At 38.8% G+C, this 16,123-nt stretch overlaps 1 protein-coding gene across 1 annotated transcript in view; it reads left to right on the forward strand.

Annotated features, from left to right (window-relative positions):
- dnah6 (dynein, axonemal, heavy chain 6) overlaps positions 1-16,123 on the forward strand; it is a 52,416-nt gene that overhangs the window by 23,093 nt on the left and 13,200 nt on the right. The window contains exons 41-61 of the mRNA XM_072383942.1: positions 320-541; positions 1,730-1,877; positions 2,466-2,623; positions 4,181-4,312; positions 4,719-4,890; positions 5,737-5,883; positions 5,992-6,065; positions 6,151-6,305; positions 7,871-8,102; positions 8,191-8,343; positions 9,448-9,588; positions 9,980-10,222; positions 10,352-10,519; positions 10,670-10,905; positions 12,561-12,705; positions 12,814-12,930; positions 13,378-13,501; positions 13,670-13,866; positions 14,183-14,386; positions 15,051-15,176; positions 15,292-15,456. Coding sequence (XP_072240043.1) covers positions 320-541; positions 1,730-1,877; positions 2,466-2,623; positions 4,181-4,312; positions 4,719-4,890; positions 5,737-5,883; positions 5,992-6,065; positions 6,151-6,305; positions 7,871-8,102; positions 8,191-8,343; positions 9,448-9,588; positions 9,980-10,222; positions 10,352-10,519; positions 10,670-10,905; positions 12,561-12,705; positions 12,814-12,930; positions 13,378-13,501; positions 13,670-13,866; positions 14,183-14,386; positions 15,051-15,176; positions 15,292-15,456 — 3,459 coding nt within the window. The remainder of the gene's footprint in view (positions 1-319; positions 542-1,729; positions 1,878-2,465; positions 2,624-4,180; positions 4,313-4,718; positions 4,891-5,736; positions 5,884-5,991; positions 6,066-6,150; positions 6,306-7,870; positions 8,103-8,190; positions 8,344-9,447; positions 9,589-9,979; positions 10,223-10,351; positions 10,520-10,669; positions 10,906-12,560; positions 12,706-12,813; positions 12,931-13,377; positions 13,502-13,669; positions 13,867-14,182; positions 14,387-15,050; positions 15,177-15,291; positions 15,457-16,123) is intronic.

Genomic DNA, 16,123 nt, shown 5'->3' on the forward strand with positions numbered 1-16,123 from the left:
TAGGGTGGACTGTCCATCTAAGTGATATAAAAACAACTGAAGGAGTGAATTACATTCCACCTGCTTCCACAGCTGTTCATCTGTGTCCATAAACATTGGATGTTGTTCAGGCAATAGAGTGTGTATCATGACTGAATTTTTGTGTGTTCACCATGAGATGATGCCTTAGTAACCAGCTCTATATAAGAATGTTTGGTAATAATCATACATAGACTAATGTAGGCTCTTTTATTAATTTATTCAGATTTACTAAGAATAACATAGAACTGACTGGTTTCCTTTTCATGTGTGTTTCTGTGCATTCACAAATGTTTTATAGCTCCCAAAATGTGGATCTCTGTGGAGTCTGTATATGAACTTCAACAACATGCGTTTGGAGCCGTGGGAGAAGATAATACCTTCGTTTGATTATGACAAGAAACAACCTTTTTTTGAGATGCTGGTCCCTACCATAGACACTGTCCGCTACGGCTACCTGATGGAGAATCTGCTGTCTGTGCAGCGTTCTGTACTCTTCACTGGTGACACTGGAGTGGGGAAGGTATTGATTCTTATAACTGCAATCAATCAGTGACGAAAAGAAGTAGTGCTTAACATCAGTAAGTGTTTGAATGACCACAAAAGGAAGTATCATATCATTGTGAACACAGTCACAGTTCGTGTTTTTCCTCGTTTGCACCAGATTTGTCAAGACCCACACCACATGTTATAAGAATGAAACATGTATCTCTAATAGTCACCATGCATAATATTTCAATGTGAACGCTGAAGAGCAAGTGTCAGATTTTACATCTAAGAATGGGGGACACACTGGAAAATAAGTTAAAATTTTAATTAGAACTTCTCTGCGACATATCAAATAAAAAATCCAATGCTTTGTGGAACCGTACAAGGTTTATTGTGCATGTCAGTATTCCAACCTATTCCGGTAAGTCCAGTAAGATAAAAACCTTAATTTTGTGGTGTGAAAAAAGTGTCTGATTACTCCTTATGTACTGAAGGATCTGGAAGTGTTCTGCACCAAGTCAGACTCCAGCAACAGGAGACATAGTACAAGCCCTCTTTCTGGAAAAGTTGGGAAGCTGCCCAAAATGCAACAAAAGCTTAAATCTGTATGTAATTAATTAGTTTGAATCTATACTTAATAGAAACAATTATAAAGGAAATCACTCTGTCTTTAGATTTTAAATGTGTTCATATTTCCTACACACACTGAAGTTGGACAGCGAGGACACTGAAACTAATTTTCCTTTCCAGATAAACTGATATGGAGCCTCATCATTTAATTGAGATAGATTAGTTTGCTCATGAGCTAAGCTTCTTGTTTCTACCTTCGCTTCTCTTTTTGTTGCAGCCCGACTGCAAATGTATGAACGTTCAGTCAGCTGGCTCTCCCTCGGTTTCCTGCTTGGTTCATAGACTTGTGATAATGTTATGAAAATAAAACGGCATTTTTTATTTTTTTTGGAATAGCTATGAAACCACTGTAGGCAAAACAAGTCTCTGGCCAAGCATAACTGATTTTATTTGTAGTTGAGGTTCCATCAACAGATTTTATTGTTATAGCCCAAATATTGTTTCATGTAAGATGTTTTATTTAAGAAGTAAGAAACCCTTCAGGACCTGAGGCAACCTCTTCACTTAGGTGCTGGTTTACTTTAAGTTTTATCAAGTCTTAGTGGGTTGAAGAAAGACCTATAATGACATAATTTATGTCTGTCCTTTGCAGTCTGTGGTGGCTCGGGGCTTGCTTAACAGCATCCAGGAAAATGCAGGATACCTTCCGGTCTACATCAACTTCTCCGCTCAGACCTCTTCTGCCCGCACACAGGAGATCATTGAGTCCAAACTGGAGAAAAAGAGAAAAAGCATTTTAGGTTGGAGCACAGGTTTATGTCATCAATTCAAATGCAAACTCAGTATATTGAAGAGCTATACCGGGTGATGTTATGATGCCACAGAAAATTTTCATGATCTGGACAACAATGTTGTTGACAGCAGTGTCTTTTGAAAACAGCATATACAGCAGTCATCAGTGACAGCTGATGTCAAACCCTTTGTAAAACAGAGAAATTCTTGCATACATTTTTTTGCAATCGTGGTTGTTTTTTTTATTTGTCTTCATGGTTTGACGTTCACATAATAACTGGTGCAGTTTCGCTGCTGGCTCTAAAATCATACTGGAGCTACTCTACTAAACACGCCCATAACGTGGGATTATAACAGTATTTTAAAAATGGCTGGCTCTAATGTACAGTCAATTTGTAAAATGGGAGGTGCCCTTGAATGAGACGGCTCATCTGTTCATATAGCCAACCGTTAATTGATCTGTTTGTGCAGTTGTTCTTCACTTCCCTGCTTCCACTGTCCATCTACACAGTAACTCTGTCCATCCATCAGTCCACATGTCTGTTAACCCCTTTTCCTTTTTTGTCATCCTTTCTCCTTTTCTTTCCTTTCTGCAGGTCCTCCGGCTGACAAAAAGTTAGTGGTCTTTGTGGATGACCTGAATATGCCTAAACTGGACACCTATGGCTCTCAGCCTCCTATAGAATTGTTGCGTCAGTTCCAGGATTTCTCTGGCTTTTATGACAGAAACAACTTCTTCTGGAAGGAGATCCAGGTATATGCTTAAGATGACTTGTAATGATATTTTAAAGGGTAGAATTAAAGACAGGACATCTGAAATGCTAGATACAGTCACGAGGCACAGCTGCATCAGACCGGTTAAGTGCACATACACTTTAAATGTCTCATTTTCTAATTCTACATGTTGGTAAAAAAAATATAGCCTTATAATACAGCCTTGTATGGTCCAGTCAGGACTGTTTTGGAATTGTCAGAAAGCAAAAAGACAGAATTATTTTGGGTGTTTTTTTCATGTTTACAGTCTGTTCCAGGTGGAACACAGATTAGGTAGATATTATGCCTCAGTTTTTGTTTAGACAGTTAACATGGCTTAACATGACATTAAAACTGTCCATAACCATAAGAAACGTCCTCAGTTTGTACTGTATGTTTGTACTGTAATTTCTATATTTTATGTGTAATATATGTAAAGCTTTTGTACAAACAAGTTTGAAGCCGAGCCTGAATCAGTGTGGCACAAAACTGATTGACAGGGAGGGATGTGCTTACCCTCAAAGGCATTGTGAACATTTCTGTACTGATGCTCATCAATCGAAAGTCACCTTCAATCGAAAGCCTAATTACTTTAACCTATGATGCATTTGATGAGAAAAATGTTTATTTGTTGATGCGCTTTGAATCACGAGTTGTCCCAAGCCTTCACCAGCCTCACCTTTCAGTTTTTGAGGTTTATAAATTGTCTGCTTCTTATGGTGATCCCTCTGTTTTTGTTGTGGGGAAGTCTTCTCTTTAATGATCATGGGTAGTCTTTGATAAGCTTTAATAGGCTTACTTCCTGGAGAGAGTCCTTCACTTGGCTGGATGTTGTGAAGTGTTTTTTTTTTTTTTTTGCCACGGAAAGGACTGTTCGATCACCTACTGCTGTTGTCCTTTGTTGACGTGGAGGGCTTTTTGTGTTGCAGAACACAGAAGTGTGTTCTGTTTTTACAGAAAGTATTAACACTTGAAATCGACCACTCATTTTCTTACTATCTCTCTTATAGATTTATGTTCTGTTTCTATTTTTGCATTGGGAGCTCTGCATGTTTGTTGTTAATTTTAACAGCATCCAAATGCTAATGCTACACTTGAAATAAACTTCAAACCTTCTTTCTATTGAATTAATATAGAAATAATGAAGGAATGGCACCTCATCTGTCCATTAACAGCTTATAAGACAATTATTCAATTAAGTTCGAGCCCCTGAAACAAGAGAGTTTTATATATTTAAGAGCAGTATTTCCTAAGCTCTTCCTCTTAAAGGGGGATGTGATTACCCTCAAATTCAAGCTAAGAGCACTTTGAGCCTGTATTCATTATATAATTCATACTTGAATAAGGTATTGAATATAACTTAAAAAAATGTTTGTCAGTTTTGTGTAGTTGTGTATGTTATGCAACCTTTAGGCTTAAAGCAACAAAGATGCAGTTATTGCTTACTGCAATCAAGATATTGATGAGGAAACATGTTTATGTTTTCATAACCTTTATCTGTTTTCGACTTCAATAATCCCCGCTTCTCTTCTTCTCTGTTATTGCTCTTGTCTTTCAGGAAATGACAATTGCAGCAGCATGTGCACCTCCGGGAGGAGGACGCAACCCCGTGACCCCCCGATTAATTCGCCACTTCAGCATGCTGTGCCTGCCAACGCCGTCAGAGCACAGCCTTAAGCAAATCTTTAAAGTTAGGAGCCATACATGCATACAAACACTCACGCATTACTACAAAAAAAAAAATACAATGTACTATACAAAGACTTCAAATGGATTCTTTAAAAGTCTGACTCTCTTACACAATTACTTTTCCATAGATCCCATATTCATTATTCAAATCTGCACAATATCACAGTCTAAGTGAAGAAAATGAATCAGTCATGAATCAGTTGGTTCTCAACATGTACATGAGATATGCTAACAGGCCAAAGTGATGTACAAGCATGTTGTTCTCTCTATTGTGTCTTACCATTGCTCTTTTAATCTATGAATTTTTTCATTTCATCTCACGCCTTCCAATTAATTTTCCATATATCTCACTTTATACCTCCTGTCATGCTCATTATGACTTATTTCTGTTCCCAATCTTCCTCCAGGCCATCCTGAATGGTTTCCTCAGTGATTTTTGTGAGGAAGTGAGAGACTGTGCTGCAGATATTGTGGATGCTGCTGTGGAGATTTACAAGCGTTTGAGTGTCGATCTGCTCCCGACTCCAGCTAAGTCCCACTATGTCTTCAATCTCAGGGACCTCTCAAAATGTGTCCAAGGTGGGGAATAAGTATACGTTAGAGACACACACACACATTCAGATAAATGTGCAAATGTCACAACCACTGAGTTACAATGCTAAGGCTGCACAATAATGGAGAATTTGTTTCAGTAATACTTAAGTAACAGAGAAAAGACAGAAAACCTTCATACACCAGAGCATCGTCGATTCAAGTGACTTGATCTGCAAGGATGAATTTTACTGCAGCTCTCAGTACACAAAGTCTTTCTTAAAGGGCACTTTGGCTTTGCAATAGACACCCGAAACACATATGTTATAGAAATGTCTAAATCTGTGTACCTCCACAGCATGAGGCAAAGCTATAATTTATCTCTTCAAGCTACATTACCAACATTTATACGCTGTGTCTCTGCCTTATGCTCCCTAATTATCTGCACCAGCATTCCTTCACCTCTCCCCCCTTTCTGTTTTACATTCTTTACCCAGAAGGCATCATCACAGCCTAAAAATTAATTGAATAGGCTTCTACCACTTTTTTGTGACAAAATATCAGTTAAAAAACTAGAGCACATCGCACAAACGCAGTGCCCTGAAGTGCAACATCAAAAAGCAGAATGTGGTTATAAAACATACACTCACCCTTCCCTCTTGTTGAGATGTGACCTCTGTTAAGCCGCCCCTGTGGCACTATAGTGTTTTCTAACGTGGAGAAATATTCACAAGTGAAGCTGCTTCCTGGCCCGTTTTGATGTTCTTGTCTTTTTTCACAAAGTTTACAATCATCTTCTCTTTATGGTCTCTTTCTGGCAAACTGAAAAAATATATCCATGCATACTTCCCATAATTCTGCTCTCCGTATGTCTTTGGCTCTCCTGATGCCCAGGTATACTACAGTGTGAGCCAAGTCAAGTGAGAAACAAGACTCAGATCTTCCGCCTCTTCTGCCATGAATGTCAGCGGGTCTTTCATGACCGACTCATCAACATCCAAGATAAGACCTTTTTCAACACAATCGTCTGTGAGATGGCCAGTAAGAAAACCCTCAAACCAAACTTGAATTGAAATAATATGAAATATTTCAGCTCTTTAGGAATAGCTTTTGTGTGCAACTTTTTGACCTCCTCTCTTTTCCTGCCAGGCAGATATTTTGGTATGAACTTAGAGCCCTCATACTTTGTGACTCAACCCATCATTTTTGGTGACTTTGTCAAGGTGACGGTCGACTTCAGAACATTTTATTGTTTTGTTAACACAGAAATATATCACAACACTTCTGTCCATCTCATAATTCCCGTAGGTTGGTTCAGAGAAAGAAGATAGTCTGTATGAGGAACTGACAGACATGAAAAAGATCCAAGCTGTCCTCCAGGCGTATCTCAATGATTACAACATGACCTTCTCCAAAGATACCAAGCTGGTTTTCTTCCAGGATGCCATTGAACACATCTCCAGGTGTACACCATAAACATACTTTTTCCTTGGTGCAACCACACAGTTAACAGTAGAGACCGTGAGATATTGCTTTTTCGAAGGGGAAATCTTGAAAGACACTGAAACTTTCCAGGACTGTGTGCATTACATAGAGTAGCACACAGGAATGACAATCCACCAGTTTCTGACAATAGCTTGCTGAATTTTTTATTTTTTATCATTTTACCATGTGAAATTCATTCAGTTGCAAGTACTGGCTTTTGCAAATCGTCCCACAACTACACACTGCTGCATTGTAGGTGCTGGGAAGGTGAAACCTGAGACCACCTCCATTGTTCAAAGAGGGTTTTTCCAGTTTAACGTAGATGGCTTCCTTGACTCCTCTCTCAAACTATCTGGCTTCTCTCTCCAGAATGTGTACATTACTGTCCTTGAAAGAGTGTCCCTTTTGACTCCAGGGACTCCTTATTGATTCAAATTTCAAGTTGATTTCAAGCTGTTTATGGCCAAAAGTGGCAGAACAACCCTAGATTATAATCTTTCCTCAACATCTGTTTGATTACTTAATCCAGCCCACATTATTCTAAAAGGCTTGGTGCTGATATGTTCATTGATAACCTGTAGTTTTGCACTTATTCAGTGGTTAAAAATAAAAGCTATGCCCAGCTCTCCATCACCAATTCTGCGTGAACACACACACATACACACATACACACGTACACACACACACCCCAAAAGCATACTATTCAACTTTTTGGCCAGAAGTCCAGTACTTATGATTCCTTTGAGTACATATCAACATCAGCAAAGTGAGACTTAATTTCCCTCTAAAGCATGTTGATGTGCTTTGTAAATGCATGCATAAAACACACACAGTTCCAGTGACTGTTTCTTCACAGAGAACTGTTATTATAGCTCCCAGTTTGACATTTTTCCAACTTATTTAATTTTGTGAAATGAAGAGCACCTATGATCTGCATGATGTTTGATTTAAGATTCTGCACTGGCTTGTTGGTCTCACTGTAGAGTGTAAATATACAGAGTTGTAAATATGCTCTCTCAATAATTATTTATTTTAAATTTGAAAAAATACAGAAAATTTAAATAATTAAAGTTGGAAATGTCCCTTTTCAACTGCAGCGGCTTTTTCTTGATGTGTCTACCCCACAGTTTCGGTTTGTGTAACAAATGTATTTTTATGCTAACAGATTTTATTTTGAAGTCCTTTTCAAGGCTTTTAAGGCATCAGATGGTCTGCTCTTGGGTTGTATTTGATAGAGTTGCCATTTTTTTTTAAAGAAAAATGGCCATCCATGGCACCTGAAGATGATTTTCCTCACAGAGCATTCAAATCTTTGAATTGATTTCGAATCACTTCAGTTTCAGGACAGTTATTTTTTTCATGGGACTTTATGGCAGCTGATTGAAAGATACAAATCTGCTTCCTATAATGATAGTTTGATGTTTTCCTCAAAGACAATCTGATCTGAAGAGGATATAGTGTTTATAGAATGTGAGTCCTGTTGATTGTTTTCCCTTGTTCTTTTATTACAAACCTAACAGAGATTTGGCCTTTTAACTTTTAGAATTGCCCGTATGATTCGCCAGGAGAGAGGCAATGCCTTGCTTGTGGGAGTGGGAGGTACGGGTAAGCAGACACTCACTCGGTTGGTAACTCACATGTGCGGTTACCACTGCTTCGAGATCGAGCTGAGTCGAGGCTACAGTTATGACACTTTTCATGAAGACTTGAGGAGGCTCTACAAGATGGCTGGTGTGGAGGGAAAAGATATGGTGTTTCTTTTTACAGATACTCAGGTATGAATGAAAGCTTTAACAGCAATGAAAAAAGTACATATTTAACTTCTTTAATACATAATTCTGACCACTCTCTTGCCTGTTGTAGATTGTAATAGAGGAGTTTTTGGAAGATATCAACAACATCTTAAACTCTGGCGAAGTGCCTAACCTTTTTGAAAAAGATGAGCTGGAACAAGTCTTGGCTGCCACCCGTTCTAAAGCCAGAGAGGCTGGAATCAGTGAAGAGAACAGAGATGAGGTATGCACAGAAATCATTACATACAGTGCAGTGGAGAGCTTTCAGACAGTGAAAGTTTTACACAGTATATGCTATATGTACAATCAGACAGATTAATTCCAATTGTCTAAAGAGTATGACAAAAGTTAGACTTACAACAAAAATGTAACATGTTAAAAAAATGTAACATACTAGAGTCCAGAAGAACAATCTTAAAATCTTATTTACCAACTGCACACCTTCATGCAACACCTGAGGAAAGATGTTGCGTCGTATTTTTTGTGAAAGTCCTCAATCTGGTGAGATGATTTACCATACAAACCAATCTCTATAGTTGCAAGTAATATTATCTCCACTTAGATGTTTAAATCTTGAGAAAATCGATTTGGATTCCTTTCTTTTAATCTTAGTTAAAATTGTTAAAACACTGTCAAAAACTATGAAATGTGAGATATAATGATAGTGTATGAAGTTAATTTAAACCTAAGGGGAATTGGGCTGTAAAAAAAATAGTTGAATCATAAATGTACAGGCTCTGAACCTATCATAATCGCGTTATAATTTAGCTATTATGGGTGTGTGTATGCTGTCCTTTCCTAATTGAATCTGATTTTGATCTTGTGTAAGAGCAGGTGTAGGAACATGAGTTGTTATTTTATGGAAGCTTTGTGTTTGGCTATCTGTATACCTAGTGCAGAGACAGTTGTTGCAGTTGCATTTAAACAGACCTGATGAAGTGCTGCAGTTAAAATCAAGTGATCAATATCTACACACATGATGACATCTAAGAGAAGTAATAAGAATGAAATCCATTTGAAAGTGTTAATCTTTGCCTTCCAAGAGCAATATGTACATTAAAAGTCAAAGTCAGACATATTTTGCAACATGTCTGAATGGGTTAAAGTAGAGAATTAAGAACCAAAATGTCACAGAAATGACATGTACACAGTGTTTTCAACGATGAGTCACAAAAGTCCATATACATACTCTGAGAAAGAGCAGTAATCTGAACTCAAAGTTCCAGGTGAACTGAACGAAAACCTCACCCTTTAAAGTTTTCATCCTGCTGAGATGAACCCACTAGAAATCATAGAGTTCTGTGTGTGTGTGTCATAATGCCTTCAGGTGTTCCAGTATTTCATTGCTCGTGTACGTGAGAAGCTGCACATTGTTCTGTGTATGAGCCCTGTGGGTGATGCCTTCAGATCTCGCTGTCGCATGTTTCCATCATTGGTGAACTGCTGCACCATCGACTGGTTTGTGCAGGTATGCTTGGAAGTTTCTGGAATTAACATGTTTATTGTTAGCTTATTTTGACTAAAAGCTGTAGAAAAGTTTGAATTTCGTGGTTCTGTGGACTGGTTAATCAGTCTACCAGTGAAGCATGCTGCTCATCCAGGCGGTGATATAGAAATATGTTTTCTTAATATTGAAACAATATTCTTCTCCTCCTTTCTTAGTATTAATGTTTTGGTTTTTTTTACCCATTCTATCCTCCAGGGTTGTACTATAGTATATGCCTTTCAGGTTATAGCATTCTATCTATGCTTTGGTTGATACTGAGTTACTTCATTAACTTCTGGGAGGTTTTAATTTGCCCTCTTTATTGAATTTTCCTTTTCTTATATTTTGTGAATTGATATTTTGTGGTGCCTAGTGGCCTCGGGAGGCACTGCTCTCTGTCTCTCAGGCGTTTCTCCAGGATGTGGATTTTGGCAGTGATGAGCTGAAGCAGAGGTTCTCAGCCATGTGTGTGGAGATACATATGGGTGTCAGTGACATGGCTGAGCGTTTCTACTTAGAGCTGCGACGCCGGTATTACACCACACCTGCATCCTATCTGGAGCTCATCAACCTGTACCTGAGCATGCTTGACAAAAAGAGACAGCAATTAATCCAGGTCTGTGTAGAGGCCATTAGTAATAAGTTTTCAGTTGTGGTGTTGATACGGTAATATATTGTATTTCATCTTATTTTAAAGAATAGGTTAAGCATGATGTAACACATGTATTTGTTCTGTGTACTGAAGGCCAGGGACCGCGTAAAGAACGGCCTAACTAAGCTGCTGCAGACCAATGAACTTGTGGACAAAATGAAAGTGGACTTGTCAGCTCTGGAGCCAGTTTTAAAACAGAAATCCACTGATGTTGATGCCCTTATGGAGAAACTGACTGTTGATCGGGAGAGGGCTGATGAGGTCGGTCTATGTTTACATACAGTATGCTATGTCATCACAGAACTTTCAAAACTGTCTGTTATCTTCTTCATGGTTCTCAAAAAGCGCAGTACCCTTTTGTCATGGTTATGATTTTTATATCCATGAAACAAAAATATATTCTTGCTATAGGTGCGTAAAGTGGTAAAAGAAGACGAGGCTTTGGCCAAAGTGAAAGCTGAAGACACCCAGGCCATTGCAGATGATGCGCAGCGGGACCTGGATGAGGCACTGCCAGCCCTCGAGGGCGCCAACAAAGCTCTGAATTCTCTCGACAAGGCTGACATCTCTGAGATCAAGGTGTTCACCAAACCCCCAGAACTAGTCATGACTGTCATGGAGGCTGTCTGTATCCTGCTCAACTGCAAGTCAGTACGCATCCTTTTTCAATTGAAAGTTTTTTCCTATTTCAGTGAGAAATACATTGAATTAGTTATATGCAGCCATGCTGCATTTGAAATATACTGTAGAAGCACATGAACTGTGTGCAATTGCATCTTCCATCCATCCATTTTCTTTACCCGCTTAATCCGTCGCTCGGGTCGCGGCAGGGCTGGAGCCTATCCCAGCGGTCACCGGGCGAGAGACGGGGTGCACCCTGGACAGGTCGCCAGTCCATCACAGGGACACAGACAAACGAGACAAACAACCACACACACTCACACTCACTCCTAAGGACAATTTTTTAAGTCACCAATTGACCTAACATGCATGTTTTTGGACGATGGGAGGAAGCCGGAGTCAATTGCATTTTCGTTTTTGGAATTATAACATTACTATTATTAACATAATTTTGCTTAATCTCAATACTTTGTAGTCAGCATTCAGAGGGATTATCCATCTGATCTCATGACTATGTCCTCACCCCTCTGCCAACCTGTAAATTCCATCAGCCATTAATCTATTTGATTGCTGTTCTAAATCCAGTCCTGCCCAATATCCTCTCTACCTTAATCTTTTTTCACCCACTGTTCTGCCCATAGGACACCATCACTTTGTACATGTGTTGAAGATGTGAAAGTACAATGAATCTACACTGATTAGCCCACTCACATATGAAGCAAATAATATTCTTTGTCTGAAGACAAAGAAATGGCGCATGTCAACACCTGTAGTGAATCAGACAACATATAGACATTTGGTTCTTGTCCAGTACTCAACATGTTGAATGTCTTGGAAACATACTTCTGTTCAAACTTGAGCAAACAAACCACTAACGGGTAGCTGGGTGTTGGGTGCCCAAAGCTCATTGATGCACAGTTGGAAGGAAACCATCCCAACTGGGTCAAACCAACAGAAGGGCTACTATGATGAGAATCACAAACAATTATTCTTATTCTTATTAGAGGACTTTCTCACAAAGCATGTCACCTTCCTGCATAATTGCCAGCTGAGCAGAATCCTGACTAACTCTCATCCACTGTAGAATACCAACAATAGGCACGCAAGCATTAGAGCTGGACCTCATAGTAAAGGAGGGAGATTGTGTGATCTGATTAGCCTAGTTTTCCATAATATCATATTGATGGTCAGACAGTTTTGTTTCATGTACCTGAGGAAAAGGAAATCAAAATATGGGTCTAATTAATCTTACGGACATTAATCTAATACATAAGATTAACTTCTTAAACTTTGTTGTTTACCAAAACACCCATTAATGCAATGGTCTATCCACTTGGTTTTTCCAAGCAGCATTATGAAGAACTCTGCTTATGTATACATTTTATATTGCTATTTTTAATATGTCTAGGGTGTCCTTTTCTTTCTTTCTATCGATCGATCGGAGAAACATGACATCCAAATTCTGCAAATCTAAATCTGATCAAGCTGAAGCAACAAATTCAGAACTTGAAGGACCACAGTGTACCTTCATCTTAATATTTAGTTGATGCTTATGTATACGACATTACCTTGTGCCTTGGTTATCTGTTTGTATACGTGTACACATATTATTCATCCTGATTAGCATGTTTTAGACCCCCTTGTTTTACAACACCCGACTAATTACCTTCTCTCCTTACAGACCGGACTGGCAAAGTGCCAAGCAATTACTAGGAGATGCCAATTTCCTCCGGCGACTGACAGACTATGACAAGGACAATATCAAACTCCAGATCCTCATGAAACTGCAAAAATATGTCAGCAATCCTGATTTCATACCTGAGAAGGTCTGTTTGGATTCCACGTCAGAAACAATAATAGGATTATTACATAGCCTGGTATTACTTTATGTTTCAGTTTACTGTTGAAATTCCTTGTTGTGTTACTGCTATTAGGTGGAGAAGGTATCTAAAGCCTGCAGGTCAATGTGCATGTGGGTCAGAGCTATTGATCTTTACTCCAAAGTCCTCAAAGAGGTCGGGCCCAAGAGAGAAAAACTGGCCAAAGCACAGGTCAGCAACAAAGATTAAAGCATTGATATGCTTTATTTTTTATACGCATTACAAGTGAATCAATATTGCTTAATAATTTTAGTGCTTCATGTTTTTTTCTTTTTTTGGTCAAATAGGTTACATTAAACTGGTCTATTGTCTATATCAAGTCCATCTAGAATTGGCAGCACAAAACGTAATGATGAGAATTAAAATACCACACAATTACTTATGTTAACTTGCTGTTAGTGCAGTTATGAAAGTGTTGGTATTAGCTAGATACCATTTTCAGAAACTAGCAAGTAAACAAAAAAAAAAAAATTATTTTTGTTTATTTTCACCTTGATATCTTTGACTGTCACCCAGTTTAAAGTCAAGGATGAAGGAAGCTCTGCAAGGGAAATTTATTGTGGTAATTTTTCCCCTACATCCCTTTAGTCTTCTATCTTCTAACCCTAACTTTTGCAGGAAGATCTGGATATGACCATGGCAACCCTGAGGGAGAAGCAGCAAAAGCTCCAGGAGGTGGAGAACCAGATCAAGGTCTTAGAGGAGCAGTTTGAGAGCAGCATAACTGAGAAGGAAGAATTAGGTGAGGGCTTTGCCCTTTTTAAATTGCCATGTTAAAGTCTACTTTGGTCAGTCCATCTACTATCCCTTGAGTAAAAACTATCAGAGATCAATGCTTAAATGTCTCATATTCTCTTTGTGGAAGGAATAGATTGCTCATGCATTATCTCACACCTTTTCTTTCCTCAAGTTAACACAATGGCTCTGACTCAGGCTCGGTTGACGAGGGCAGGGAAGCTAACTTCTGCTCTGGGTGATGAGCAAGCACGCTGGGAAGAGAGTGTGGCCCTCTTTGAGCAAGAGATTAACAATGTTGTAGGAAATGTCTTCATTGCAGCTGCCTGTGTGGCCTACCAGGGAGCCTTCACTTCTCATTACAGACAGCTGGTAGGTACCATATCATGTGGTTTTCAGGGGTTCTATGTAAAATAGTTTAAGCAGTTGATATTTTCAGCATGAAGAGACTGTAGTTTTTGCATCTCAATTCAGAACCAACATTTAGATTGAAAAAATGGCCCAATTTTTTCTCTTTTTTCTTTTAGATGAAATTGCCAATACAGTCATTGCAATAAACTGAATTTGTTTATAAAATATAAAAACACTGAACTTTATAGATCAGACGTGCACAAGCAAACCATCTTTCAAACAAAACAACTCACAACTGATTGAATATCCTCTCATACTAATGTGCTCCCTTTCCCAGCTAATTGACCAATGGATAACACAATGTCAGCAACTGAAGATCCCCATCAGTTCCAACTTCAGCCTCATCAATATTCTGGGTGATCCATATGTCATCCACCAGTGGAACACAGAAGGGTTGCCTCGTGACACAGTTTCCACAGAGAATGGGATCCTGGTGACTGAAGGCCGCCGCTGGCCTCTTATGATCGACCCACAGGATCAGGTTAAATAGAAACTGAGGTTACACAGGTGTCATTCATTTAGTGGACTATAACATGGATAAACCATTATTATTTCAGGTTTCACACATAAAGTATCATCGCATGTTAATGTAAACCCACTTGGTTTCAAAACCTAAGTAATATTTTATTCTCATATTCTTGGTGTCAGTATTTGTATTGAGTTTGATTTAAATCGTTGGCTACAGCATGAAGAACTAAGAGATATCTCTGAATAGAAGTTTTTGTCACATACGGTCAGAAACAAAGTCTCAGACTCTGACCCTTGCCTCGAGATAAAAGAGCAATGCCCAGCGTCACCTCATAGAAAACACAAGCTTCCTTTGAAGACTCTGGTCCTTGTCTTGACTGCTGACAGTATCAGTTTCTCTCCTCTCACATTGCTGTAGGGCTGTGAAACTCTTGGATGAAATAATTTTTCTTAAAGAAAAATCTTAACTCAAAGTATGACTGTCTAACAGACTCATGAATAATAATAGAAGATATTTCTTAACTTGTTTTGTTTATTAGTTATTTCTTTCATACTGCACTACTCAACAAAGTTTGGATTTTTAAATCAAGTGCTAACATACTTTCTTTTCATATACTAAAACTGTAAACAGGCCATCTCCTGATTATACAGATGAAGCTCTTTTCTGTCATTCTCAGGCCAACCGATGGATCCGCTCCAAGGAGGCTAAGCATGGACTGAAGGTGATAAAGTTTACAGACCCAACCTTCCTCTGTACTCTAGAGAATGCTGTACGCATGGGCATGCCTGTCCTGCTGGAGGAGGTAGGTACACATGCTCCAAATTATTTTTCACAGCTAGCGTTAAACAAGACCTGTTATGTGCATCAGTTTTTTGTGTTTATGTGCATGTGTATTCATAAAAATGACGTGTGTATAGCTGAAGGAAACCTTAGATCCAGCCCTGGAGCCACTCCTCCTGAAGCAGACATTCGTGACTGGCGGACGAACGTTGATCCGACTTGGAGACTCAGATGTAGACTATAACAAAAACTTCAGATTCTATATGACCACTAAGATGGCCAACCCACACTACTTACCAGAGGTAAGGACAGGACACACTCCTTCATATATCTTTGTTCAGTCAAACTAAGCTGTGTGATGTTTATTTTTCAGCTTTAGCGTGGCTTTTAATTCAAATGCTGCTGCTATTTGCCAAACTGGATCAGCTATTGTGTATTAGCTACACACTAGCTTACCACTGTACGCCAACATGTCAATAGCACCTTCCCACATATGCAAGTCCCCTAACCATGGACACTAACAAACATCCATATCATCACAGACACAGGGTTTTGTACCCTTCGCTGATAACAGCCTTGATGGGCTGTTATCAACAAACTCAACATCTGCTTCTTTTTTCTTTTTTTTTTTTTTTACCAAAAACAGTTTAAAGAATTAATGTAAGGCTTCCTTCTTGCAAGTTTCAGGTTACATTTCTGGATGCAGTAGCAGACTGTGCAGAGTGACAATGATTTTCTAAACCATGTGGCTATATCACAGTGGCATGACGGCTTTTCATTCAGGGAGGTCATTCAACTGTGATTTTCGAGCCTTGGCTTTTACACGTTTAGATTTCCCAGGACTCCCTGAATCTAACAATGTCATGCTCAGTATATTTCAATTTTTTTTTTTTTTTTTTTTTAAACCGATCAATGATTCTCTGATGGAGTTGGCACATGACTACCTGCCTGAAAACCACCCATCAAGGC

Source organism: Leuresthes tenuis, unplaced genomic scaffold, assembly GCF_036924035.1.
Source record: "Leuresthes tenuis unplaced genomic scaffold, fLeuTen1.0.hap1 SCAF_4, whole genome shotgun sequence".
Taxonomy (NCBI): Eukaryota; Metazoa; Chordata; class Actinopteri; order Atheriniformes; family Atherinopsidae; genus Leuresthes; species Leuresthes tenuis.